The 26,988-nt window shown below is 41.4% G+C and overlaps 2 protein-coding genes and 1 long non-coding RNA gene across 3 annotated transcripts in view; 1 reads left to right on the top strand and 2 right to left on the bottom strand.

The window, feature by feature from the left end:
* The window catches only part of PGM5 (phosphoglucomutase 5), a 185,809-nt gene extending 182,072 nt beyond the window's left edge, over positions 1 to 3,737 (top strand). The window contains exon 11 of the mRNA XM_030810753.1: positions 2,243 to 3,737. Coding sequence (XP_030666613.1) covers positions 2,243 to 2,332 — 90 coding nt within the window. The 3' untranslated portion in view covers positions 2,333 to 3,737. The remainder of the gene's footprint in view (positions 1 to 2,242) is intronic.
* A 5,517-nt stretch (positions 3,738 to 9,254) lies between these two features.
* Positions 9,255 to 13,570, bottom strand: TMEM252 (transmembrane protein 252). The gene is made up of 2 exons (XM_003273839.4): positions 13,224 to 13,570; positions 9,255 to 10,169 (listed from the first exon to the last, which is right to left on the bottom strand). Exons 1-2 carry the CDS (start codon positions 13,499 to 13,501, stop codon positions 9,935 to 9,937), a joined length of 513 nt encoding a protein of 170 aa, XP_003273887.1. The 5' UTR covers positions 13,502 to 13,570; the 3' UTR covers positions 9,255 to 9,934.
* A 2,642-nt stretch (positions 13,571 to 16,212) lies between these two features.
* LOC105738476 lies at positions 16,213 to 18,507 on the bottom strand. Its single transcript, XR_001114282.1, has 3 exons — positions 18,398 to 18,507; positions 18,182 to 18,305; positions 16,213 to 16,276 (listed from the first exon to the last, which is right to left on the bottom strand). It is a non-coding gene; the product is annotated as an uncharacterized LOC105738476 (long non-coding RNA).
* Between the last annotated feature and the right edge of the window lie 8,481 nt (positions 18,508 to 26,988).

Here is a 26,988-nt window from a genome sequence, read left to right as displayed (position 1 = left end):
TATGTTTATCTTTATTTGCCCTCTAAAACCTTAGCTAAAGTGATTGAGTTTAACTTCAGTCTCTTTTTCTGTCTGAGTTTAACTTCTTTGATAGGGGTTAATGAAGAATTACATAACCAAAAAGGGGGAGCAGGAAAGAGGGAAGAGAAGACAGGAAGAGGAGCAAAAGCTAATAATTGAATTTCTGTACAAAATGGGCACTTTGCTCCTAAAGAATAGAGATCCCTCTATCTTGGCATCACATGGGGTATGTCCTGGCGAAATGTGCCAGTGTAAAATGTTTCTGGGCACCAACAGGGTTATTAAGAGGAAAAGAATCCCTTCTGTTTTACGAATCAAGATGATCAACATGGAACCAGAGGAAAGTGCCACTTTCTTGTGTTCTAGATTTTCATTTTTCTTCCAGCTTCCAGGAGTCTATGTGAGCCTGTCCATCTAGCCATCTTCACAGAGTAAGATAATTCAATACATATAACCATAAATTGCTGCCAGATCAATATTTCCAAAGCACAGCTCTGATGTCACCTTTCAGCCCAAAACACTTCAGTGCCTCCCCTTGCCTAATGAATTAAAACCTTACACCTCACCCTAGCATTTAGGTCCCTCCCAACAAGACTGGCTCACATCTCTCAGGATTCTTCTGTATCTACATGCCACTCAGGATACAACGGATTGCTTGTGCTGTCTTGTACCTTGTGCATTTCCTTGTGCTCCTGTTGTGTGGATTGGAATGTGTACACTCCCTTCATGCATGGAAATAGGTTAGGGCCCACAAGGAACTGAATTCCTCTCCCCCTCCCAAAATGCAAGCCTTCTTTTCTTGAATTACAGAATTTTTGTTTCTTCCATTATCCTAATATTACCCAAACTTCTTTTCTATCAGTATCTCTATATTAGTAAGTGTCTTTATTTTTTATTTTATTTTTATTTTTTCTTTTCAGAGACAGGCAGGGTCTCACTTTGTCACCCAGGTTGGAATGCAGTTATGCAATCATAGTTCACCGTAACCTTGAACTTCTGGGCTCAAGCCATCCTCCCATCTCAGCCTACCGAGTAGCTAGGACTATAGGCACACACCGCTGCACTCAGCTAACTTTTATTTTTTGTAGAGATGGGGTCTATGTTGTTCAGGCTGGTATTAAACTCCTGGCTCAAGTGATCCTCCACCTCAGCCTTCCAAAGTATTGGGATTACAGGCATGAGCCACCACGCATGGCCAATATTTGTCTTTAAATTGACTCACTTTGTTTTTACCTCAATATACTTATTTATTATAAAAGTACTCTACATGGAAAAAACAATACCACCTGATAAATATAAGCACACCATGAACATGAATTCAATAAAAACATTCAGTGACATTACATTCTAGCTGGGTAACTCTTGCCTGAGGCATGCACTATCTTGGTTAAAGTGTTAAAGATTGGCAGCAAACAGAGTTTCTCCTTGATGAAATCAGAAGGATTGAAGAAGAATGGAAAATACACTGATTTTCTCACTGTTTTATTAGCAATACCATATCCTTGCACCACTGAAAATCATTGTGAGTGTTGCATGCTCCACACCTTGGAAAACAATGCCTCAATCCCATGAAACAATAAGAAAGAAATAAGTCTTCCTCCTTCTCATGTCCTTCACCTTCCCAAGAACCTATTCCTTAGGCTTCTAAAGCATGCCCACCTCCTCCAGGGAATCCACTGAGGTGCCTCATAAGCCCAGTGTTATGTGATGGGAAGGCATGATCAGTTATTTCTGCAACATTGGCCAATGAATTGGTCTGTCATTTCAGAAACATCAGGATTGTAGGTTCTTTAAATCCATGGCCCTAGGATGAAGAATGAGCTTTTATTCTCGTGTGTGTGTGTGTGTGTGGTGTGTGTGTGTGTGCGTTTGTGTGTGTGGTGAGGATGAGGGTGTAGCAGCAGAAGACTGGGGTTTTTCTGAACTCCCTTAATTCACAATGCTCTCATGTTTGGTAGTTGGGTTGTACATTTTCCTATTATAGATAAATTTCTTTTGAAGCTGGTTAAGACTTTGGAGATCACCTTCTCCCCCTACTCTCCTGCCCTGCCCATTCCAACTTCCACTGGTGGAGGAGGAAGCAAATGTCCTGCTCATGAAGACTCTGCCTGTAAACAGTGAGTTGGAATCTGAGTCCAGATGCTTATGGTAGAAATCCATCAGAATGCCCCAAAATGTAACTGATTTGAGTTGTTCACAGACTTTCCTTTTCCTTTTACAGGCAGTGCTGAGCCCTCTCATAGCCATCGCACTGAAAATATCCCAGATTCATGAGAGAACTGGCCGGAGGGGACCCACTGTCATCACCTGAACAGACGAAAGATCACTCACCAGGACGAAAGAGAGTGCTCAGCGGGAGATGCTTCACTGATGCCTTCTTGCTACCTGTTTGTGCCTCTTATGACTTTGGAAAAACAAAAGATATTTTGCTTTTGGGGGATAGAGGGTGGGTGGGAAAAGAAAAAAAATCCGTTTGGTTTTGGTTTTGTCCTATTCCTCCAAATGCAGCAGGGCCTTTAGTTGTTTGTTAAAGCTGCACTATAATTTGATATCTACATTTTATCACACAAAGGAACCTCCCCTTTTGACAACGACTGGGCTAGGCAGCTGTTAATCACAACATCTGTGCATCACTGGTGCCAAGTGAGAAAATGTTCTAAAATCACAAGAGAGAACAGTGCCAGAATTAAACTGACCCTAAGTCTCAGGTGCCTCTGGGCAGACAGAAGGAGACACTCCCAGCATGGAGGAGGGTTTAGCTTTTCATCCTAGGTCAGGTCTACAATGGGGGAAGGTTTTATTATAGAACTCCCAACAGCCCACCTCACTCCTGCCACCCACCTGATGGCCCTGCCTCCCGCATCCCATCCCCAACATCCCTGTACCACCTTCTCTCACATCTTCTAAAGCTTTCTACAAATCACAATGGCGCACTTCCAACAAAGTATATCCATAGGTGTTTTCCTCTCTTATTTTGTAAATAATATTATTTTAGCTATTAAGCTGGATACCTTCTTTCAAATTCAGCCATTCAGTTGTAAAGTTGGGAAGAAGTTTCTTGACAAGACTCTGCAATTAAATGCTTAAAATTTGGGGGGAACCCTTCCTTGATTACATCAAGTATGTTGGTACATGGGTTTATACAAGTTCCTCTTGAGAAGACAAAAAGACCACCATGTGTGAGAGCTCTTTGACTTTGCCAATAGGGGCCTATCTTAATGCACTTGTTTGGACACAGTTCCGATCTTATTTGTAATGGCTGCAAAAGGAGAGGATGAAATGCTGTAAAAGTAGGAAATGAGGTGGATGCTGGAAGAAAATGTAATTGGTGGTACAGCTATGGGCAGGATGGTGGAGGGGAGAGTGGAGACGCCTGCCGGCAAGCAGAGGGTCACAGCTGGCTTTCCTCACTTGGAAAAAGGGTACTGCCGGTCTAGCAGCCTCCTCCGTACTCAGCCAGGACACCCGGCACGTGGGACCTGTTTGCATCTGTTTTGCTTCCTTGGGAACAGCACAGTCACTCACGCTGCCATTTGCGGAAATGACCTGGTGCACTTTGACTGTTAAGCAATGTGTTATTGCTGTAGTCAAGGTTAGTGCAAGCAAGGAAACATTCCCAGTAAGGTATTTGTTTCCATTTTCTGTCTGTGCTTCTGTCAGAAACTTGCTAGGACATTTAGTGGCCAATAAAAAAGAAATTCCTAATTTCAACCTTATCCAAGGATTGTGGGTTTTTACTTATTTGTCTCGCCAGTTGAGAAACTCCAGTACTGGTCACCTATCCTGATAAATCTGCCTTTCAGAAAATCTGCAAGGGCTGTTTTTCACTATTATGACTAGAGACATGTATTAAATGGAACAGAAAAGGTAAGTTACTCAAAACTGCCTTTGGGAGTCAGCAGAAACTGAAATGGCATCTAGACCTCCACTGTAACTGTCTTCATTTCAAAATAATAGGAAGGTGGCTTTGAGCTAAGATTCTAAAACAAAAAAAAAACATTTCAAGATTGATCACCAATGGAATCAAATTCATGTCATAGCTTTGATTCTCAGGTTCTTGTCTCATGAGTGGACGTCCATGCCAGCCATCCATGTGTTCATTAATCACAAATGTCTTGCTCGGGACGCTCAGATGTATCCTTGGGTGTAGCAGCTCTAGGTAAGAAAATACTTATTTTCTCAAGTTGCTGAACTTTTAATGATCTCTAACTTGTAAGTTCAAATGTAAATTAGTGCTTACATAAAAATTATATTTCTTTATTTTGATATGGAGTCATGTGTGGACAGTAGCCCAAATATATATTTACTCATCATCCATCCATTCATCCATCTGTTCATTCATTCATACAGTGAACATTGGTTGAGCAACTCCTCTAGGCAGAGTTCTGTTTTAGATGGGGCAGAGAAATGGATAAAACATTATTCCTGATCTTATAAGTTTATAATTTGGGAATAGGAGGCTATGACAAACATACACAAATAACCAGTTAGACAAAAATGTTACGAGAGGCACAAATAATGTGCTATGGGACTACACAGAGACCGGCAATAGACTCAGAGACGGTGGTAGGAGAGTGGTTTCCCCAAGAGTAGAGTTTCTTGGGATTTGTAAACACTTGTAGAATTTCATCAAGGATGAGTGGAGTCAGAAGACAGACTAGGAGATGAGGGTTAGGATTGCTGGAGAGGAGACTTGCTTGGGGTCTCCCGAGGAGTTGGCTTGGATGCATGGGGTTGAAGCAGGCACAGGGTTGTGAATGTCAGGCAGAGCAAAGCCTTGGGCCCAGCCACCGGAAGAAGCAGCTGCATAGCTGCCTATTTTGACAGAGTTTTTTTCAGCTGTGTTGTCAAGGGAAGGTCTTTTGGTGGGTCTAGGACACAGTCATTCTCTGGAACCTGCTCTGATTCATATCACCAAGATATTATTTCTGCCTTACTTGAAATCCAAACTTCTCTTGTCAAACTATATGTGTATGTCCTCTTGCCTAATTCTCGGGAGAGGAGAGAGGCAGGAAGTCACTGTTCCCCATATAATGTTCTTTATGTTCTTAAAGATGAAGCTCTAGGCTGGGCGTGGTGGCTCACACCTGTTATCCCAGCACTTTGGGAGGCTGAGGTGGGTGGATCACTTGAGGTCAGGAGTTTGAGACCAGCCTGGCCAACATAGTGAAACATCGTCTCTACCAAAAATACAAAAATTAGCCAGATGTGGTGGTGCATGCTTGTAATCCCAGCTATCCGGGAGGCTGAGGCAGGCAAATTGCTTGAACTTAAGAGGTGGAGGTTGCTGTGAGCCAAAATGGAGCAGTGTGCACTCCAGCATGGGCAACAGAGCAAGATTCTATTAAAAAAAAAATAAAAAAAAAGGGCTGTAGCCACTGTGGCCACTAATCTTTGAGAGTAAATGACTTGGCCAGGCGCAGTGGCTCGTGCCTGTAATCCCATCACTTTGGGAGGCCGAGGCGGGTGGATCACGAGGCCAGGAGTTCGAGACCAGTCTTGCCATCATAGTGAAACCCTGTCTCTACTAAAAATACAAAAAATTAAACGGGTGTGGTGGTGTGCGCCTGTAATCCCAGCTACTCGGGAGGCTGAGGCAGGAGAATTGCGTGAACTTGGGAGGCGGCAGTGAGCCAAGATCGTGCCATTGCACTCCAGCCCAGGTGACAATATGAGACTCCATCTCAAAAAAAAAAAAAAACAAAAATAGTAAATGACTTTAATGACCCCAAATTTCATGGGAACTGCAAGAGTCAATCATAGAGGAAACTATGGATAGAGTGTGGCAACTGCCAGGGCAACGCTGGTGATCTGCTGTTACCGAGGGGTTCACTCATTGCACCACGTGTCTGCAGAAAAACGGCAAGCAACGCTATACATCACATGCTGGTTTTCAACCAGGGCGGGTGCTCGGAAATGTGTGAGTATTTGCCAGAGAGGCATTTAGTGGCAGTAGTAGGAAACCAAACATGCTAAATATCCTTCCAGGTGTCAGCCAGTCCCCCAGAACAAAAATTTGTTTTGCATCACCCAGGAATCTTGAGTTTATTAAATGTTCTTGAAAATGGATAGGCAGTCATTATTAAAATGAGATCATTTGTCGACTTTTACTGATCTAAGTGCAGCATACATCCACAGTATTTGCGGGACAAATCGTGTTGCATGACGTTACAGGTGGAAGGGCTTGCACGTGGCGTGCAGGCTTTCTGCGTGGGAAGTCGAAGCTTGATGCACGGTTTCATGGATCCTTGTAAGGCATGGGATTTACTTTGACGTTCAGATGGGTGTAGGGAATTTGAAAAGCACCTGCAGGAGCTGGTAATGACATAACTGTGTGACTCCATTCCATTGCTGGATCATGCACTGAATACTCTCAAAACATGTGGACACTGAAATCCCAGACACCTGTCTTAAGGAGCTTCCCACCCCCGAGTGTAGAAGGGTCTGAGAAACGGTGTGCCTTTGGAAATAATGTAACTTCCAGTAAATCAGTCTTTGGCCCTTTGACAGTTACAAACAGCGAGAGATTATCCGAAGCAGCAGAGCTTAGCAGAATGCCTGTTCCACTCCAACCAGCTGGAGTCCTTACTAGAAGAAATAGCTCATGCAGTTGACAGCCCACTTGGTATGTGAGTCAGCCTAGGTTGTCATGGAACCTTATAGAATATGGAGAAGATATAGATTCTGAATCCATGTCTTTATCATCTTTCCATGCCTATCTGCACCTAATATGTGCCCTGCAATGTAGGTGAGCTAGAGCAATGCCTCACCAAAGACAGTATATTTAAATAGAATCTTAAATGATAGATAGGAGTGTCAGTAAAAGCACTGGTAAGGTTTTGCATGGAAGGTCGAAAATGAACACAGTACATCTCAGATATGCAAAAGACACAGTACAACTTAATCTATAATTGAGGATAACTGACCTTATCCTCACCTTCTGGAGTGGTGGTAAGGCCTACTCAAACTTTCTGCTCAAAGGGACATTATGAGATTACAATACTGGAGGGCCTTCAACGCTGAGAACTTCCCTTCCCCATTGACATATGAACCTACCATCCGCAGTTGAGAGAAGAGAATGAGCAAAGACTCTTTGTAATGGGGATTTTTCTCTTTTCACTTTCTCATGTTGCACGTGCTCTCCCTGTCATTCACGGAATTGCGGTTTCCAATCCATGACCGTAAATTTTATAAACTTCAGAAGGAAGAGCAGAGGCAGTATCTATTTATCTGGAGTGAATCCTCTAGGCGATGACTACTATATTATTATTATGAACCACAATCGGATACTTTTGTCTGATTTGTCCAGTGGATTTTAATTGCTGGGTCTCTCGAATGTAGAATTTGCTTTGTGTTCTACCCTTGTTCTTGACACATGATTCAGAGTACACATGCAGTCACTCTCTGGAACCTGCCCTGATTCACACTGCCAAGATATTATTTCTGCCTTACATGAAATGTTAAAAAAATCAACAAATAACTATTGGTATTTTATTTTCAAAAAGACACACCCAGGTTATTTTCCAAATCAGCAGTTAGAGTTCAATAATGTTTGGGTTTGCAGAAAGATCAATGCATTCTGACACTGTGTTAGTTTACCAGAGAATAATACTTTGACTTAGGGTCTTTTATTGATTTTTTTTCTGATGCAAAAAAAAAAATGGCAAAAGAGAAATTTAAGTACAAAATTTATTGCGGTAAAGAGATTAAAACTATTTCTTATGTAAACCAAAATCAACATTTGTTTCACTTGCCTACCAGTAGTTGGAAAAACTATCTATTACAAATGCAGACTCTGGACAAAAGACCAATGATGGTCCTTGTTCAAGTCAGTGAATGTGCTCAGACCACCAGGGAGAATTTCAGGATAACTGTCTTAGTAGAGGGATAGAAAGAGATGACAAGAGAGGAATAATAAGTTACATCACTAATAAATGATCACTTCCTTATTGGACAACCATGAGTGACCTTCATATCTTTATGCCCTCAATGCCAAGGATTCAAATAACAGATTCCCAAATTCATGCTTCGTGGACAAGGATTTCCTTTTATGAAGCTTCTTATGCATTTGTCAGGATATACTTAATCTACGCACTCAGCAATGATGGAGAAGATGAGGCCACAGAGGAGGCTCCATCCCATCTTGACCACCCTCTTCCTCTTTGAATGATCTACATCCTTCTCACCAACTGTCTAAAGCCCTTCCTGTGCCCATTCACCAAGGGCTATCTCCACTGGGAATCATTCTTCATCATCCATGTAATGATCAGGGGAAACTCTGCTATGAGGCAAGGGACCAGTTTCCAGGCAGAAAACCTGGAGGACATTTTACATATTTTAAAAGAAGCCGATTAACCCTAAAGCAATCTCTGCCACTTCTCCAAGGGCTTTAAGATATTGCAGCAACCCTGGGGCTCCATTTTCTGTTACAGCCCATTTTCTGAAGGGAGAGAGAAATCCAAACTGTCTCCTAGAAGGAGAGAAGTTAGACAGGGCTACCTAGCTCAAAAGTGTGAAGTCAGTCAGTCCTCCCGTGTTCCTCTAGGGACCCTTCTTCACCCTCCTAGAAGTCATTGTGTTATTGGAAAAGTTTCTTAACTTCTCAAAATCTCAGTTTTATGCATATGTAAAATGGGAATAATCACAGTGCCTGTCTCTTAAAGATGGAATGAGGGCTAACACGCATGAAAAGCTCATGGCACAGAGCCTGCCATATAACAGGCATTCCACAACTGTGAAGCCAGCACGAATGCCTCACTTGATAGAGGAGAAAACTGAGGCCCGGAGAGATGAAGATTCTTGGCCCAAGTTCAAAAGCATCAGGCTGCATCTCTCTCTACCACCCTGCAACCAGACTTCTCCTCTTGTATTTAAAAAAAACAATAAAATATAATAAAGTTGAGTAGAAACCAACGGATTTAAAAATGAATGTCCTAAGTCTAAAAGTCAAGATCTGTATGTTGAGACACAAGAAATTTCCTGTTAATGATGAACATACATCATTAGAGTTTCTTATCTTTCAAATTCTAGAGATTTATATGGGGATTCTTTGAATTACATACAAATGTTTTTAACCTTTAGAAGATTTATATCAAGTGGTATATTAATACCATCTATGACCAGTACAAATTCCACCCTATACCCCAGATTTCCATGTATTATGAATTAAGTATTCTGTCTATTTCATTTGGGTCTATAAGCAATCTTATCGTGCCTATTTGTATAAGGACCTCTTTTAAAAAACAGCTCATTTAACATTTTGTGTTTGAACCATCTTGAAGGCAAATATTACAGTCATTTTCCTTTTACATAGAAAAAATACATATCATGAAAATAAAATAATACAAAATAACATTCATGGGTTCCGAGGGCATATCTCCCAGGATGTGAAGTACTGCCTCACTCTGGTAGTATGGTCAGCTGGAGGTAACTAGGAAACAAGCTAACAAAACGAAAGGCTGAACAATCAATAAATTAAACAACAAACCTTCCCTTTGAGATTACTAGGTGATATAGAACAGGAAGGCATGTGGCTGTCCTGACAACCAGCATCTATTCCTGCCTGGCTGGAGTTGAGGTGATGGGAGGGAAGTTGAGTGAGAGCAGAAAGAATCTCTGTAAGCAGAACTCTCAGAGTTAACACCTTTGGGGACCCAAGGCCTGCCGGGGTTAAGATTAGTGTGAATCCTCTGAAATGTCTGCTTGGTGTTGGCCACACCCTTCCAGGGCCCCTGGCCGGCCCTGCCCTGGCATGGCCAATTATGTCTGGAATTCAGGGCTGTCATCCCCTCCCCAAGCTCTCATGTGGGATCCCTGGTGGGGCCTTTCCTCCCACATTCCCTCGTTTGCCTTTATTATCAGTAGCTGCTCCCCACAGCGGTGGCATCATGAGTGCTGGAGAGCTTTCTCTGCCTCAGCACTCTTGGCCTTGCCTCTGGGTGTCCTCTGAGATTGCTGTCACCACCAGGCCAGCTATGGATTCTCTATAAGATGGTGGGGCCTCTGGGTGGGAGTCATTTCCATCCTGGAATTCCAGGCCCGTCTCTGTATATAGAGGTGGAGGAATGCCAGAGACCTCTCTCTCTGCAGGACATCTCTGCTTTTCCACCTCCAGGCTCTCTTCATAAGCTGGAGGGTAAAAGTCTGGCCTAGGGGACAAAACAGCACAAACATGCATGCGTTATTTAGGCATTAATGCCAAAGAGGCAGACGGCTGCCTCTCTCAGCTCAAATTGTGCGAAGCTAAACTGTTATGGATTCTTGAAACAGATGTACTTCTTCCTGGCATCACCAGTTTTTAAAAAATGTGCTGCTCTTCCAAAAAAACCTTTTTATCAGCCACAGGATGCCTGCCTCTAGTCACATTTTTTTTTCCCGGTGCGTTATGCCAAGCTATTCCTTCTCTATTGCTCATTCACTCATGGAAACAGGGCCATTCAGTGTGAGATCCTTGTCAACATTAGAGGAGGTGGGGGCTTTGGATAGGGAACTTCTCTCTACCGAGTACTTAGTCCATCCACATCCTTGCTCCCTTTCTCGCATGGCATCATCCCCTCAATTGCACTCACTTTCTCTTATCATCACAGCCAACAAAATAATGAATGAAAACCAACTCTGTGCTCATCTCTGAACTATATCAGATGCCATGTCTCTATCCTAACACCCTTTCAAGACTCAGTACCTAGTTTCAAAGAAAACATACAAACATACTCATTTCTCAAATGATATCAACTGACAACTTTACGCAGATTTCAGTTGCAGCCCCTTCTATGCCAGTAGGCTAAAGCAGCCATTCGTTCCGGGGGCTGATGTTCTCATTGGTCATCTTGCCCAGCATTGCTAATTGCTAAATCCTCCTGGCTTCTCCATCATGAATGAATTTGGGGGAGGGGGAGAGGGGAAGAAGAGAGACCGGTGAGCTCGGCTGAGTTGTGTATTTATAGAGTGATCCTTCCAGTGCCTACAGGGAGTGTTTATGGTGTGTAACCACAACAGAACAGGGACTGCCATTTGTAGCCACAACTCCATTCCAAATGTTACCAGGCCCAAAGCCAGAGCTGAAGAAGCTGTCTACTGTAAGGCGTAAATCTCAGCCTTCACTCAGAATAGCCAAGGCTGAGTCATGGGGTGCATGTGTAAAGGCATTTTACACAGAAAGGTGAGCTGTTCCCTGGAGTGATTTGAAAGGTTCCAGGATGACTGCTGCCTGCCCCAAATCCCAGCTACCTCTCCCAACCCCACCCTCCTTCAACTGCCATCCACATTCCCAGTCCCCGGAATTCCATCATTGGAGACCCATTTGCTTTGATATCTCAACCTGGGTATCCATTTTGAGTGCAAATGCTTTGGAGAAATGTGACTTCCCAGGCTGACTTGCCAGCCATTCTGCGTGGGATGAGCATCTAATTATATGCAGCGAGAAGAGGCAGTAAAATGGGGGTGTCACGATGTCCGTAATTTACTTTCAAACATTTCAGTATACTGTAATATTATGCAGTGTTAGTCAATTTAAGCTATATCCTAAAGGCAATCAGTTACATTTATCAGAAATTCACACTCTAGAGGTAGTCCTCTAACATTTATACAAAAAGAAATCATCACTCTAGAGGCATCTTCTACAATCATTTCATTTATCTTAATTTTTAATCAAACCCAGAAACTCTGCTGGTTAGTATAACATTGGAAATAAGTTTTAGTTTTCATAATTATTATCTTATTAATTAGCATAAAGGATGCCAAAAGTGGACCCTCATGGGTAAGATTACTTATATTCAAGATACATGGAGTAGCTAAAATATTTTAGATACTTTCTACTCTTGCACGAAGAGGGCAAAATAATTTATAGTCTTGTAGCCTGTATCTTGAGAATGATGCCTAGGGTGTTATCCCCAAATGGTCCTGTGGCTAGCCAAGAATTAGGAGGTTTCTTGTTGCCTGATACTGACTATAAGATTAACCAAATCTTTTTTTCTTGTGGTAAAATATATATGACATAAAATTTACTGTTTTTAAGTGTATAGTTCAGTGGCACTAAATACACTCATATTGCTCTGCAACCATCACCTTAAAACTCTCAATTCATTAAACAATAAGTCCCCAATCTCTCCTTCCACCAGCCCCGGGGACCACTGTTCTACTTTCTGTGTCTATGAATTTGACTATGCTAGGTACTCATATAAGTGGAATCATACAATATTTGCCCTTTGTAACAGACTTGTTTCACTCAGCATAATGTTTTCAACTTCATCCAAGTGGTGGCATGTGCCAGGATTTCCTTCCTTTTTAAGGCTAATATTCCATTGCATGTATATACCACATTTTGTTTATCTACTCACCTGTTGATGGACATTTGGGCTGTCTCCACTTTTGGGCTATTGTGAATAAATGTTGCTAGAAGCATTGGTGTACAAACATCCATTTAAATCCCTGCTTTCAGTTCCTTTGTGTATAAACTCAGAATGTATAATTGCTGGATCAAATGGTAATTCAATATTTAATGTATAGAGGAATCTCCACACTGTTTTCCACAGTGGTTGCACCATTTTAACATTCCCACCAGCAATGCACAGTGTTCCAATTTATTGACCTCCTCACCAACACTAGCTGTTTGGTTTTGTTTTTTGATGACAACTATCCTAATGTATGAGATGGTGAGATAGAATGAATCTTGCCTCTAGAATATTATCACCTTCCCCTGAAGGAATGTTTTATGCAAGGTGAGATCACAACACCTAAAAGGACAGTAAACTGGGACTTCTCTGAGCTCACAGAGATTCCGGGACTCATTTTATGCCTGCTTCCTCATTTGTTGTGTGGCAGAATTTGGTCTGGGACTTGCTTGCCTTGGAACCTTATCCCAGGTTATGGGAAGTAATTAACCATCACCTGCCACTAATTAATGACAGCTGCCATGATATAACGAAAAAGCCTGGGTTTCTAAATTGGCTTATGTGGGTTTTCACTGGGGGTGGTGGTAGGGTTTCTCTGAGATGAGTTGCCCCTACATCATGGTTTTCCCCAAAGATGGCTCCATTCTTCCTAATAACAACCCCAGAGTAATTCCCTGACAATAAAGCTTTGGTTCTAGACAGACAGCCCATGGGACATGTAAGTTGCTCCATAGTAGGATCAGAAATTACTCAGATCTTACACAACTCAGCCCATCTCAGCCCTTCTTGGTCCCTCTGCCTGTCAGCACGTACCTGTCTACTGTGGCCAGGGGCAGGGCCCCATGAGCAAGGTGTTGTTCGAGCATGTGCCTCAACACTCCTTTGCTTTCAGTCACCTGGCGGTAGTTGCTCCAGAAAATTCCACTCAGAAGGATCACAAACCCCAGAGGCAGAAGCAAATATGCCGCAATCAGGCTCCCCTGACAGTCGAATATGGAGCCCCAGGAAATGAAGAAGGCCCCCAGGCAGACCATCAGGAAACCCATCAGGAGGGCAAGAGCACAGAGAATGAGGCCAATTCTGTTTTGCATTCTTGCACCTTAGGAACCCAGCACCCTGACCCTGCCGCTCCTCTGCTTCCCTGCTTGCTCCAAGAGAATGAGCTCATTAGCCAGCTTGCAGCTTTATATGCTCTGGGACCCACTGGCCTTTGGACAATTAAATGAAACAGGCACTTAGAAGCTACTCATTAACCATTGAAAGTAAGTGTAATATCCTTGGAGAATTAGCCAAAAAACACAGCATTGTATACTGCAGGCAGGAGTGGCTTCGTGTAGCTGTTTTGCTCTTCAGAGTTGGGTGGGACACTCAGCTGTTCCCAGTTATTTGAACGTACAGCCCTCCTTTGATTAAAAGGCACTGGTCTCTTAATCCCCATGCAGGGCAATTCCCCACTAAAAGCTGGAGAAGTTAGCATTCTTTAAAGAACGATCTTCTTTGTGGTTTGGTAAGAAATCCCTTCCTGATTCCTTCTCCCTTTCTCTGTACTAAAAAGGCATTTCTTCAATGTTGTTAATATGTTTGTCTTGCCTCCCTCAACGAATCCCCACTTATTGCTCCCACACTATGATACTGGCATAATTCCAAGACAAAAGTTCAGAGTGTGAGCTCCGTGATTCCTGCTCTGTTGACAAGATGAAGAGCTTGAGTGGGAGGGGAAGGAGAGTGCTGGAGAAAAGGACTATAATAGACAGAGCCTCGGGAATTTGGGGGGATTTCAGGCCTGTAATTCCTGCAATCTTTCCCCCTTTCATAAAGCACATATGAAATAGAATTCGTTTTAGAGGATGCTGCTAATAATGTTCCCCGTCCTCTCCTCCACACCTCTGCTGTATGCAGCATTGCCTCAAAAAATCTCTCCGGAACCAGCCTTCTGTTTCCTGGCTGGAATTTGTTTTCTTTAGCTTGACTGTCTTTGATTGTGGATAGCTTATTTCAGACTTGGTTTATGCCCTGGCTCTGCCCTTTTTTATTTGATACTGTGGCACGTCTCTGCCAAAACTCTCCTTCCCATAGGAACCCTGGGTTGCTTTTACTCAAGATAGCTTATCTTCAGTTCCTCTTTGCTGCTGTTCCACTCCACTACTCCATTACCATTATTTTCTATTACTTTCCCAATGAGAGAAGCAGTTTTTTGTGCCGTGCCCCAGTAATCCCTCATATAACCTTTAGTCTCTTACCCACCATCTCCTTAGCTCTACCTTCATGTTAGGGCTGGGAGACATGGATATTAGAGAGGAAGACACTATGGATCAAAAGCTGTATAAGGCACTTCTCCATTCCAACCCTTAGCCTTACCTTTATTAGCTTCAATTTTGACCTTGAACTACCTTGATCTTCTAGTCTTGATATTGTCTTTGTAATCTTAAAACTGCTCTTATTCCCTCCTTCCCCAAACCGTGAGATGGAAGATTTCTAAGATGATCCCTAAGGATCCCACCTCCTGATATTCATGTCCTTATGTAAGTAATCTTCTCCCCTGAGTGTAGGCTGGACCTAGTGACTTCATTCTAATCAATAAAATATGGTAACGGTGATAGGAAGTTACTTCCATGGAGGCTACACAAGATTGTGGTTTTCATCTTCCTAGCAGACTGTCTCTATTGCCCTCTTGGCTTGCACCTTTTGAAGAAGGAAGCTGCCATATTGGAGAGGCCCATGAGGCGAGGAACTGAGGGCAGGTTCTGGTCAACAGTCAGTGAAGAACTGAGGCCCTTAGTCCATCAGCCCATGAGGAACTGCATCCTGTCAATGACCACGTGAACTTGGAATCAAATCCTCATCCCGCTGAGCCTTGAGATGACTCTACTCCCAAGCGTCACCTTGACTAAGTGACCCTGAAGCAGAGGACCCAGGTAAGTCATACTCGGATTCCTCACCCACATAAACTGTGAGATAAAACGTTTCAGGCAGGATCCTGGATGCCACAAGATGGCAAGAGCCATAATCAATGAATGCATTATGATCAAATCATTTCATGTATATGGATGTGACTATTTTAACAAGTAAAAGAGGTCAAAAGTTTAAAAAAAGTGTTTTTGTAAAATATGCTAAGTTTTGTGGCAATTTTTTAGACAGCAGTAAATAACTAAAAAAATTCTCTTAGGACTTTGAAAATCAGAGGAGACAATCAATGTTAAGTATTTATCACAGTACCTGGCACAGAGAGTGCCCTATGAATGTTGTCTATAATCACCCTCACCAATATTGTTATTATCATTGCTGTTATAATTCCAAAAATCTGTGGAAGACCCAGGACCCCCAGCTGAAAGGTCTGCACAAGGAGTTGGGTCCCAGGAACAGGTAGATGGTAAAGCCCCAGGATAATGTTAAGAATCAGGTGATGGAGGAAGAGTACTCTCAATCGGAACTGCCCATCAGACAGTTGGGCTTCTCTGTTTCAGACAAAAATGGAGGCAGAAATTAGACTGGGTATTATGACAGGTCAGGCCTCATTCTTGTGATCACAGTAACACATGAGTAAATAAGTTTCTCTATACTTTTTCCTCCTCCGTGCCAATAAAGTACACTAGAACCGTTGCCTCATAGTTTGCCAGACAGTTCCTTCCCCTCCAATGCCCTTTGAGGAGGCTCCTGTCATTCCACAGCAGTGTTGTGGTGGTGGTGGTGTGTTTTTCTGATAAATTAGGTATGGAAGAGCAAAGTCCAGGAAGTGGCAGGGGGATGGAAGGACTCAGTCCCTTTACATAAAATTTTTGTGAAATTAAGAATAGTTCCTGGGTTCAGGGTAGTTGAGTAATTTATTTTGGGCATCAAGGGGAAAGGGCTGGGAATATTTGCAGCATCTGTGGGAAGTACACAAGAAAAGGAAAAAAAATCAATATGGAAACATGAAGTATCACAGGGAACCATATTTCTCCTTCAAAATGGCTAAGAAATACTAATGAACACAACACAGTCTATCTGTGTAATAAAACTGGACCTGAAATACCTCCTAAATCTGTACAAATAAAAATAAACAAATTTAAAAGTCAAAAGAAAGAGAAATACTGGTGAAGTTGAGGTTATTTTGTATGTTTATGTTTATTATTAAATATACATTACTAAATAATTATAATTTTTTTAACTGTGACTCTGCTTCAGTTCCTCTTTTTGCCCATCATAAAACTTTATTATGAGTAATTAAAACTTTACTCTCTGGTGAGAAATTACCAATGCTTAAAATGGTAATTTGAATTATAAGAAAAATTAGGTTGAAAAGATAGTGTGTTCCCTCGCATTGTCAAATAATATACAATGCCGCAGATAAAAACAGAGATCAGCACAGTTTTTAGGAACTATGCTTCACCCTCAAATTTATTTGTATACCTGGAAATTCAGTTGCCATCATCAAGCTTAGGTTAATTGATTATAAACTGGTTAACACAATTGAGCATCATAGCATCTTGAGACAGTTCTAGTCTGCAAATATAAGCCACCAGTGTACTTTACAGTAATAACACAAAACCAACATCATACTGTAAGCAAAAGATGCTAAGTTATCATGTGTTATTATGAAGAGTTATTTTGAAGGTTGTCATTGTTGTGCATACTTTCTTTTTTTCTGAAAATATTTGATCTTTACTTTTTATGTGCTTTGTAATATGTGCTATGAGTGTAGTCATATATATATATGGAGATTATATATTAAGCTATATCTATATCAGGGGTATGTGCCCACTTTTTTAACTTTTAAGTTCAGAGGTACATGTGCAGGTTTGTTATATAGGTAAACTTGTGTTGTGGGGGTTTGTTGTACAGATTATTTCATCAGCCAGGTATTAAGCCTAGTACCCATTGATTACTTTTCCCGATCCTCTCCCTCCTCCCACCCTCTACCCTCCAATAGGACCCAGTGTCTGTGGGTCCCTTCTTTGTGTCCGTGTGTTTTGATCATTTAGCTCCCACTTATAAATGGGAACCTGCAGTAAATACGTTTTCTGTTCCTGTGTTAGTTTGATGATAATGGCCTCCAGCTCCACCCATATCCGTGCAAAGGACATGATCTTATTCTTTCTTATGGCTCCGTAGTATTCCATGGTGTATATGTACCACATTTTCTTTATCCAGCCTATTATTGATGGGCGTTTAGATTGATTCCATGTCTTTGCTATTGTGAATGGTACTGCAAAGAATATATGTGTGCATGTGTGTTTATGGTAGAATGATTTATATTCCCTTGGATATCTATCCAGTAATGGGATTGCTGGTCTGAATGGCATTTCTGTCTTCAGGTCTTTGAGGAATCACCACACTGTCTTCCACAATGGCTGAACTAATTTACACTTCCACCAACTGTGTATAAGCATTCCTTTTTCTCCACAACCTTGCCAGTATCTGTTATTTTTGACTTTTAATAATAGCCATTCTGACTGGTGTTAGATAGTATCTCTTTGTGGTTCTGATTTGCATTTCTCTAATGATCAGTGATGTTGAGCTTTTTTCATATGATTGCTGGTTGCATGAATGTCTTCTTTCTGCTTCAGCTCTAAACCACATGGATCACTGCTGTATAAGCATTATTCCCCTTCTGTGCCTCAAAAATATCAAGAATCACTAAAACCAATTACTTGTAATCTTAAACAATTTTTATTACTTGCAGTTTCCCTCCTTTTTATGTTGCAGTATGCCCTCTTTCCCCACACTCACTAGTAGTAATAACATTTTTGAAAAAAAAGAAATGAAAGCAGATGTACACTTGCTTTACTCACAGTGAAACAGCACAGACGTGGAGAGAAAGCATCTTGTTCTTCAGCCATCTTGAAGGTGTAGAAGAAACTCAAGCAGAAGAGCAGTTGTGATAACAGAAGAGAAAATCAGGCCACATTCTCAGGGCTGGGGCAAAATAAAAAGAATGTAACAAAGAGGCAGTCGAACACTAAAAAGTTGCCTTAAAGAGTCATTTCAGGAGACCTTTGGCCCTTTACCTGAGCTGTGTCCTATCTTCTGGATCTGCCTTCTCTCCCATGCCAACTTTTCCATTTTCTCCCCCTTGCCACTACTCAGCACTGATTATGAGAGTAAGGGGCCATTATTATTCTTCCTCTTAAAAATTCACCAATAAGGCCTGGCGTGGTGGCTCACGCCTGTAATCCCAGCACTTTGGGAGGCTGAGATGGGCGGATCACGAGGTCAGGAGACAGAGACCACCCTGGCTAACACGGTGAAACCCCGTCTCTACTAAAAATACAAAAAACATTAGCCGGGCATGGTGGCGGGTGCCTGTAGTCCCAGCTACTCAGGAGTCTGAGGCAGGAGAATGGCGTGAACCCGGGAGGCGGAGTGTGCAGTGAGCTGAGATCGCACCACTGCACTCTAGCCTGGGCGACTGAGTGAGACTCCGTCTCAAAAAAAAAAAAAGAAATTCACCAATCAGCAGAAGTGTCTGACATGGCAGTAAGCAACAACATGTTATTTGGTTGACAGCCAAATTATCTTAAGCCATAATCACTCTTTCAACACTGTTCCTTTGAGCATGACAGATCCATGAGGATTGTTCTGAACACTGAGTACCTTACCTTGCACATCAGAGCCCCCAAAACCTCACCCTTCTTTCAAAGTCTCCGGTACAATACACAAATGCCTTAGAACTTCTCACAGCCCTATGCACTCTAGTTTCGGTTTACCAGGTACATAGGCCAATACCCTTGTTTTGAAAACAGGAAGAGTATTGCTGTGAATGAGAAGTCGGTGGGGACTTTGGAAGGAAACTAATGGTGTGTAGAAGCTGTTGCATAGGAGGGACATGGGGCCAAGAGCTGAGGCAGACTGGCCAGATTTCAAAAGGTCACTTTGGTTTAGGAAGTGAGGCTTTGTGGGAGGTAGGGAAGGTGGTGCGCATATGCGTAGCAAGAGATGTCAGCCCTGCCTGATTTCACGGTGGTGATTACTGAGTGATTTCTGGATTAGCCTTTCACACTTCAGGGTTCATTGAGCACTGACCACTTCCTCCTCTTTCCCATTCTTGTTTTCTTTGCTTTTGAAACTTTCCACCCACCCCTCCTCTTCTCCCACTCAGGAGAAGATTTATATGAAGGCTTTTTTTGGTTGGCAAAGAAGAGCTTCTCACAAAGTGCATGGCACAGTAAGGTAAGCTGATGTGAGAGCAGCACGTGAGGCCCCACTCACCCTGGGTGGAACCTAGTGGGTCTCTGTGGAGACCAGGACTAGGTGGAACTATGGGGCAGTTGCCTAGAGTGTGAAATTTGTTGGGGGTTATGGGGGGCAGCAGCCTGTTTCTGTAAATGAAGTTGTGGTGAGGAAATTTGGTCCTGTCTATTGGCCAAACAGAAAGATAAATTTTGTTCTAGAGGGAGGTCAATTTAATCCACAAATAAGCCAGAACAAATTTAATTTCTTTGGGGATCCTTGGAAAACTGAAAAGACCACACTTCCATGGCCACATTGGATCAGAACAGAAGCCTCAAGCCAGGGCAGAATCTGACTGCCTGCGTTGACACCACCTGGCATGATGGGCAGCGACTTGTAAATATGAAGCAGGTTCTGTGCCCACTTTATGAAATTCTCTGTAATATTCTGTTTCCCTTTTCTCCACTTCCTAGTTTTAATACTCTTGAATAACTTAAGTGATAGCAAAATATGTGTTGCTCAAAGATTTAGTAGAACTCACTCATAAAACTACTGGGTCCAAGACCTTTTTTTCTCTTACTTTTTTCCTTGTAATTTTTTATTGACTGCTAGATACTGTGTGTAGGACAGTAGAGACTGAGATAAATAGTAGATATGCCATGCCTGAACATGGGCACAACTCTGCCATTGCTCACCTCTTGGTGTAGGGAGTTGAGCGGATCTAGTCAAGATTTGGGCTGAGTTTGGGTTTTGTTGTTATTATGGTTCCCTTCAGTGCACTATTGGCTTCAAATTCCTCTGGTATTAACTGGTGCTTGGGGTGAGGGATGGCTTGCTGAAGGGTTTTTCTCAATGTTCCTCCTCTATCCTCAACTTTAGACCTTCACTGAGTACTCGCACCTGAGGGGGGTGGGTCTTCATACTCTTGCCTATTTTTTCAGCAGTAGACTATGCTTATTACCTGGTGCTTGCTAGCTGGGTGGTAGGGGGAGGGGGTTTCTCTGTTGTCTTGATCCACCTTAGTCTTATGCAGGCCGTAAGATCCTGGTGTTGGAGAATGGGGCTTTCTCAGTGAACCTACTCTTTCTCCAGCATTAGTTTCCTCCAACAATCTGCCCTCAGGATAGTTTCCTGATCCTCCCTTACAGAGGGCTTTTTCTTTGCACTTTTTCCAGCCACATGGGTTTCACCTGTGCCCTGGGGGAAGGAGGGTTTGCCACCTCCCGACTCTAGCAGCTTAACAGAGTCCAGCTGGGGCTTGACACTTTCCTCCAGCAGCTGGGTGGAGATCCACTGGAGAAGAGCCCAGAAGTGGGTGCAAACCCCCATCGTGTCTACAGCTCCTAGTGTTTCTGTACTCCCACATTAGCCCACATTTGGCATCTAACAATTAGTTAAAAACTTCAGCTGAATTATTCTTACTGTCTTGTATGACATTCGTGTCTCTTATACCTGGGCCCTGTCATAGGAGGGCCAGGGCTTGTGTCCCGGCTTACATTGGAGGCTCCTGTCTTTGCTCAGATTGAAGCTATTCACTTGCCCTGTAACCTCAGCTCCCTGATGGAGTCAAGAAACATTATGATTTTGCAGGTTATCAGGCATTTTCTGGTTGTTGGATGAGAGCAATACTCTTTCAGGCTTTCTAACTCCTGGGCAGAAGGGGGGATATCCTTGGCACCATTTCTTTTTTTTTTTTTTTTTTTTTTCGAGACGGAGTCCTGCCTTGTCGCCCAGGCTAGAGTGCAGTGGCACCATCTCAGCTCACTGCAAGCTCCACCTCCCGGGTTCCCGCCATTCTCCTGCCTCAGCCTCCCTAGTAGCTGGGACTACAGGTGCCTGCCACCACGCCCGGCTAATTTTTTTGTATTTTTAGTAGAGACAGGGTTTCACCATGTTAGCCAGGATGGTCTCGATCTCCTGACCTTGTGATCCACCCACCTTGGCCTCCCAAAGTGCTGGGATTACAGGCGTGAGCCACCGCGCCCAGCCGGCACCATTTCTTTATGGTAAACTTCAATTCGTTTTTCAAATTCTCCTAAAAGTTTTAAGGTTATCTCTTCTCCTGAAGTCAATTTTTATAATTTACAATGTCCTAAAAAACATTCCACTTATACGCCTACAAATTCTGTTCACACACACACACACACAGACACACAACATTCACTTATAATATAATATACGGTTATAATATTATATGCAGTATTCAATTATAATTTTAAAGTCGCATCTGATTTTCTAGGTATGTCACCTTTCCAATTCTTAACATTGCTATTTGTGTCTTTATTCCTTTTTTTGATGAGACTAGCCATAGCTATTTCATTAGATTTTTCAAAACTACTTGTTCATGTATTGATCTAAGAGTCAGCATTTGGTTTTAAAATCATTCAGGCTTTTTTTAAAGAAAGATTTTATTTTGTTTATAAATTTATATTTCATAATTTTCTGAAGTTATCATCAATAATTCCTCTAGTCTACTTTGAATTTTTTGTCATTTTGGGGTAGTATCTTCAGTAAATCAGGCCTTTTTAAATGATTCTATTAGTTTTATGATTCACCAGTTTTTGCTTTAATCTTTAACAACTTCATTAGTCTACTTTTAATGACTGTTTTGTCATCCTTTTCGCAGTATGCTTAATTTATCTCCAATCTTGTTTTCAAATAAATATAATTAGTGCCACCCATTTGTGTCACTTTGACCCAAATCACACACATTTTTATATGCCATGCTCTCATTGTCAGTCATTTCCAAATAATAAGTAATTTCACCTAATATAAAAATGAGCAAAATATATAAACATATAAGTGATTTTAAAAGAAATAGGAAATAGCCCTTAAACAATTAAATATGTTCAACCCCACTTATAATAAGGAAAGTACTAAAATACAATTTCTTTCCTATCAGATCAGCAAAAATCTCAGTTTGACAACACACTCTGTTGGCAAGGCTGCAAAGACACTCATATATTGCAGGTGGGAATACAACAGCTAGCAAACTTCCATTTGCATTTTTCTTTCTGACCCAGAAATCACACTTCTAGAAATATATTCCAAAGATACATTGGCAAAAATACAAAATTTTAAATGTGCAGATTTACTTATTGCAGCAGCATTGTTTGTAATAAGACTGGAAACACTCAGATGGCCATGAATAAGGGCCCAGTTGAATAAACTAAGGTACATTCACGTGTCAGAATGCTATTCAGTTGTAAAAAGGAATGAGTAATATCTCTATATTACTAGGGTATACTGATAAGATAACAAATCAAATAGCAAAGTTTATGGTATAAAAAAAGGAGGGGATACAAATATGTATGAATATATGTCAATATTTTCAAAAAGAAACAATGAGAGTATCAAATAAAATTAATTTTTATAATGGTTACCTTTAGGAGGAGGGAGGGAACAGGGTGGGAAGGATACGATTGGAAGACAGATTTTATCTGAATGCGTCTTTAAAATAGTTACAACATTGGAACTATATGCATATTTTACATAATTAAAAACCAAATTAAATCAAAACTAAAAAGCAAAGCAATCCTTAAAATTTTTCTTTAAAAAAGGTAACAAATGAACCTAACTTCTTATCAGTTTGATTGCTTGCCATAAAAAAAAGTTTTAAGTTAATTTAAATTACAGTATTTTCACTCAGTGGGAAAGAGTCTAGTGCAAAACAATACAAAAACAAAATCTACAAATAAATCCTAATATGCATTCAGTAGTCTTATGGATAGTAAGAATATGGGGTATTGTAATCCTAGCATTGTGGGAGGCCAAAACAGGCAGATGACTTGACTCCAAGAGATCGATATCAGCCCGGGCAACATGGCAAAACCCCATCTCTACAAAAAAATACAAAAATCAGCCAGGCATGGTGGTGTGCCTGTAGTGCCAGGTACTCAGGGTGGGTAGGCTGGGGACGGGCGTGCTGAGGGAGGTCAAGTCTGCAATGAGCCATTATCATGCCACTGCACTCCAGCCTGGGCGGCAGAGTCGCCTTCTTTACAAACCCTTTAGATAGACATAGGAGCTTCTGGAACTCTCTTTATCTCTTTGCACTGTGTCCTGGAAGAGTCAGACCCAATATTCCAGCTCACTAATTTAATACTCATTTGCATCCATTTGGATATTCAGCCCAATTTTTAAAGTAGCAGTGATTGTATTTTCAATAATCCAGAAATCCGATTGTTTTTCTATTTTATGGCTGTGACAATCATCCCAGTGAATGAAAGTTCTGATTATGGGAGCCATAATCCTCTAGAGTGTTGGGGTAGAAGCTGGCAGGTGTTCAGGTAGATGATGTTGATGTGAGGGGGTTTCTCTCCCCAGCATAAGTGGTTTGGGAACTTCTCACATCAGAAGCAGCTAATGGTTTCCTTTTCTTCCCACCACTCCTCCTGCCACGCCTTGTTCTGTATGTAGAGTTACTCAACTCTGCTCTGCTTCTCTGTCCAGAGTCAGCCCTTCTGATAGGAAACTCCCCAGATTCACTGTTTAAAGCAGTTACTGAGGCTTTAACCAGAAAGCAAACACCACTCTTGGCAAAAATGCAGCACATGAGAGTGATGGGAAGATCATAACAGGCCAGGCAATTCATAATGCTATCTTTCGATTTTATTTTTTATTTTTCTTGAGACAAGGTCTTGCTCTGTCACTCAGGCTGGAGTGCAGTGGCATGGTCACAGCTTACTGCAGCCTCAACTTCCCTGGGTTCAAGCAGTACTTCTGCCTCAGCCTCCCAAGTAGCTGGGACCACAGGCGCCCACCACCATACCCAGCTAATTTTTGAATTGTGTGTGTGTGTGTACGCGCGTGTGTGTGTGTGTGTGTGTTTATAGTAGAGACAGGGTTTCGCCATGTTGCCCAGGCTGGTCATAAACTTCTGAGCTCAAGTGATGCTCCCACCTCAGCCTCCTTAAGTGCTGGGATTACAGGCATGAGCAACCACGCCTGGCCCATAGTGCAATCTTTTAATTTATTGATCAGATAATTACTGACAAGGCCCCTCCCTGCACTGTACAAGTTAACCCTGAGCTTGAAATTTCTCTAGAACATTAGTGCACAAAACAGCCCTGACCTTTGCAGTAATCTCCTTCTGGTCTTTTTCTGCTTTGATTTCTTTGTCAATCAATTCTTTGGTCTGTATTCCAGGAAATCTTCAGAATTTCTGATCTTTGATTGTAACTTTTCTTGTTTGGTATTTTAATGGAATTTGAAGTCGGCGGCGGGGGGGAAGTAGACTGATGTGCTCAGTCTGCCAGTTCGATCCCCCATTTTTTTCTGAGTGTATAAGGATATGAGTGGGTATTGTTTACAAAATTAGGATCACGTTGTGTACATAATTTTGTATTTTGCGTTTTTACTATAATGACATGTGTTTTTTGAAAACACTATTTTCAATGGTTATATTTTGAATGAGTCTTCACTGTTTATTATACTGAAGTATAATTACTGATATTCTTTTATTTCTTCCACACTAAATAATAAGGTCCTTGAGAAGAGAGAAAATGTCAGCACCGTAGATCCTTAAGACGAATTGAAATTCCTGGCATGTAGTAGTTCTATAAGTCTTCATGATTCAATCTGATTTTTTTTTTTTTTTCAGTTAAATAGGTGAGGACCAAGGCAGAGACTTAGAGAGGGGATGGATGGGAAAAAAAGGGAGTAAGTTTGACTTGGCAATAGGGGAGGATTAAATCTGCTCATTCCTGTCTTTTGATTTTATTCCCGCTTTCCTTTTTTGCTGCTATTACAGAAGCAGAATCCTTAGTTGAATTGGAAAACATGGTTGTTGAGATTTTCCTCCCCCTTGTTAGAGCCCTAGAGACAAGAACCTATCTTTGGAATGCAATGTTTCTTTCAGCACATGTCACAATGTGTATAAAGTATTTTTGAGGGGATGTGTTTCTAAGTTAAATGTATTCTAAGAAGTATAAAGATGGTGCTGATCTACCCAAGTTGCTATTTACTGCCTCAGAAAGATGAGTCATGCCCTGCTTATGTTGAGGGACTGAAGTAACGACTTCTCATAGCCAGGAGTATAATCAAGCTGTGAACATCCATAACAGTAACTATAAACTCTTATGGGATTGTGGCATTAGATGGTTAGAAACCTTTGTTTAAGTGTTTTGGGATGACTAGTTCACTGCACTTGAACAAGTGTTGGAAATCCACATAAAAAGGCAAAACATTATCCTCACATAGATTTATCATCAAGCTCACTTTTTAAAAAAATTTTACAAATATAATTGAGTGCCTCAAAAACAGATGATTCCCATTTTCTAGCCACAAAAGCTTAAAAATAAATCCTGGGTCTTATTTTTTTCTCTTTCTTTTTTCTTTCCATGCATCTGTTTATTTGGGTCACTAAGGCCTAGCCCAAGAAGAAGCTGAATAATTCATGACCAATATTTTTTTTCTCTGAATGAGACTTAGACATAAATTATTATATCTTCATATACATATATAATGTATATATATATAATGTATATATTTATCTTTTTAAAAATCAGTAGGAGCCCACATTTATTTAGTTTTTGAAAAATGGGTAGAAGAAGGAAGGAGGGAGAAAATTGCTGCTGATCTATAGGAAAGAATAGCAGGGAATATCTTGGTTTAAATTGAACTATGTACAGTTTCTCGTGTTTTTCACTTTTCACATGGTCCAATATGAAAAATACACCTAAAACAATCATAATAATTATGTACCAAGTACCATCATGTACCAGGCAGTTTTACTTTTGCTATCTTTAATTATCACAACAATATTGCAGTGTAGATAAGTGCCCTTTAAGACTGAAGGGTGCTGGGTCCTAAGAGTATCAGTGACCTCCTTGAGGTCATTTAGAGCCACTTTACAAACCCATCCCTACTGGCTCTATGTCCTACACTCTTCATCTTACGTCACAGTGTCTCTCTGCACAGCTGATTTTAACATTTGCAATTTTACTTAATACATTTACAATTGATGATAAAATTATTAATTGCTGCTTCTAATAGATTTGCAAAATATTTTAGACTCACAGTATTTATCAAACACCTGTCGTTTACAGGTGTATCAATCAGGATGGGCTAGGATTTGCTTTGTAGCAAACAACCTCATATCTCCATGGTTTTAAACAACAAAAATGTATTCCTTATTCTCTCACCGCATCCATCATAGGTCAGCTAAATCTTTGCTCTAAGTTGACCTTATCTTTGCTTTAGGACGCAGCTGAGGGAGTAGCTGTTTTCCTAAACAGGAATAGTCACAATAGCCAAGAGAATAGATGGCGCTGAAGGGTCTCGCATTGGCAATTAAAATTTTGGCCCACAGGTTTCACACATCGCTTTGTTATAACTCATTAGCAGTAACTGGCCACATGTCCCAAACCAACCACAGGGGACCAAGCAGTGTAAATCTACTGTAGGGCCAGAAGATTCAAATAGCTAG

The sequence above is a fragment of the Nomascus leucogenys genome, chromosome 1a (genome assembly GCF_006542625.1).
Source record: "Nomascus leucogenys isolate Asia chromosome 1a, Asia_NLE_v1, whole genome shotgun sequence".
Classification (NCBI taxonomy): Eukaryota; Metazoa; Chordata; class Mammalia; order Primates; family Hylobatidae; genus Nomascus; species Nomascus leucogenys.
This window is presented reverse-complemented; position numbering and strand designations above follow the sequence as displayed.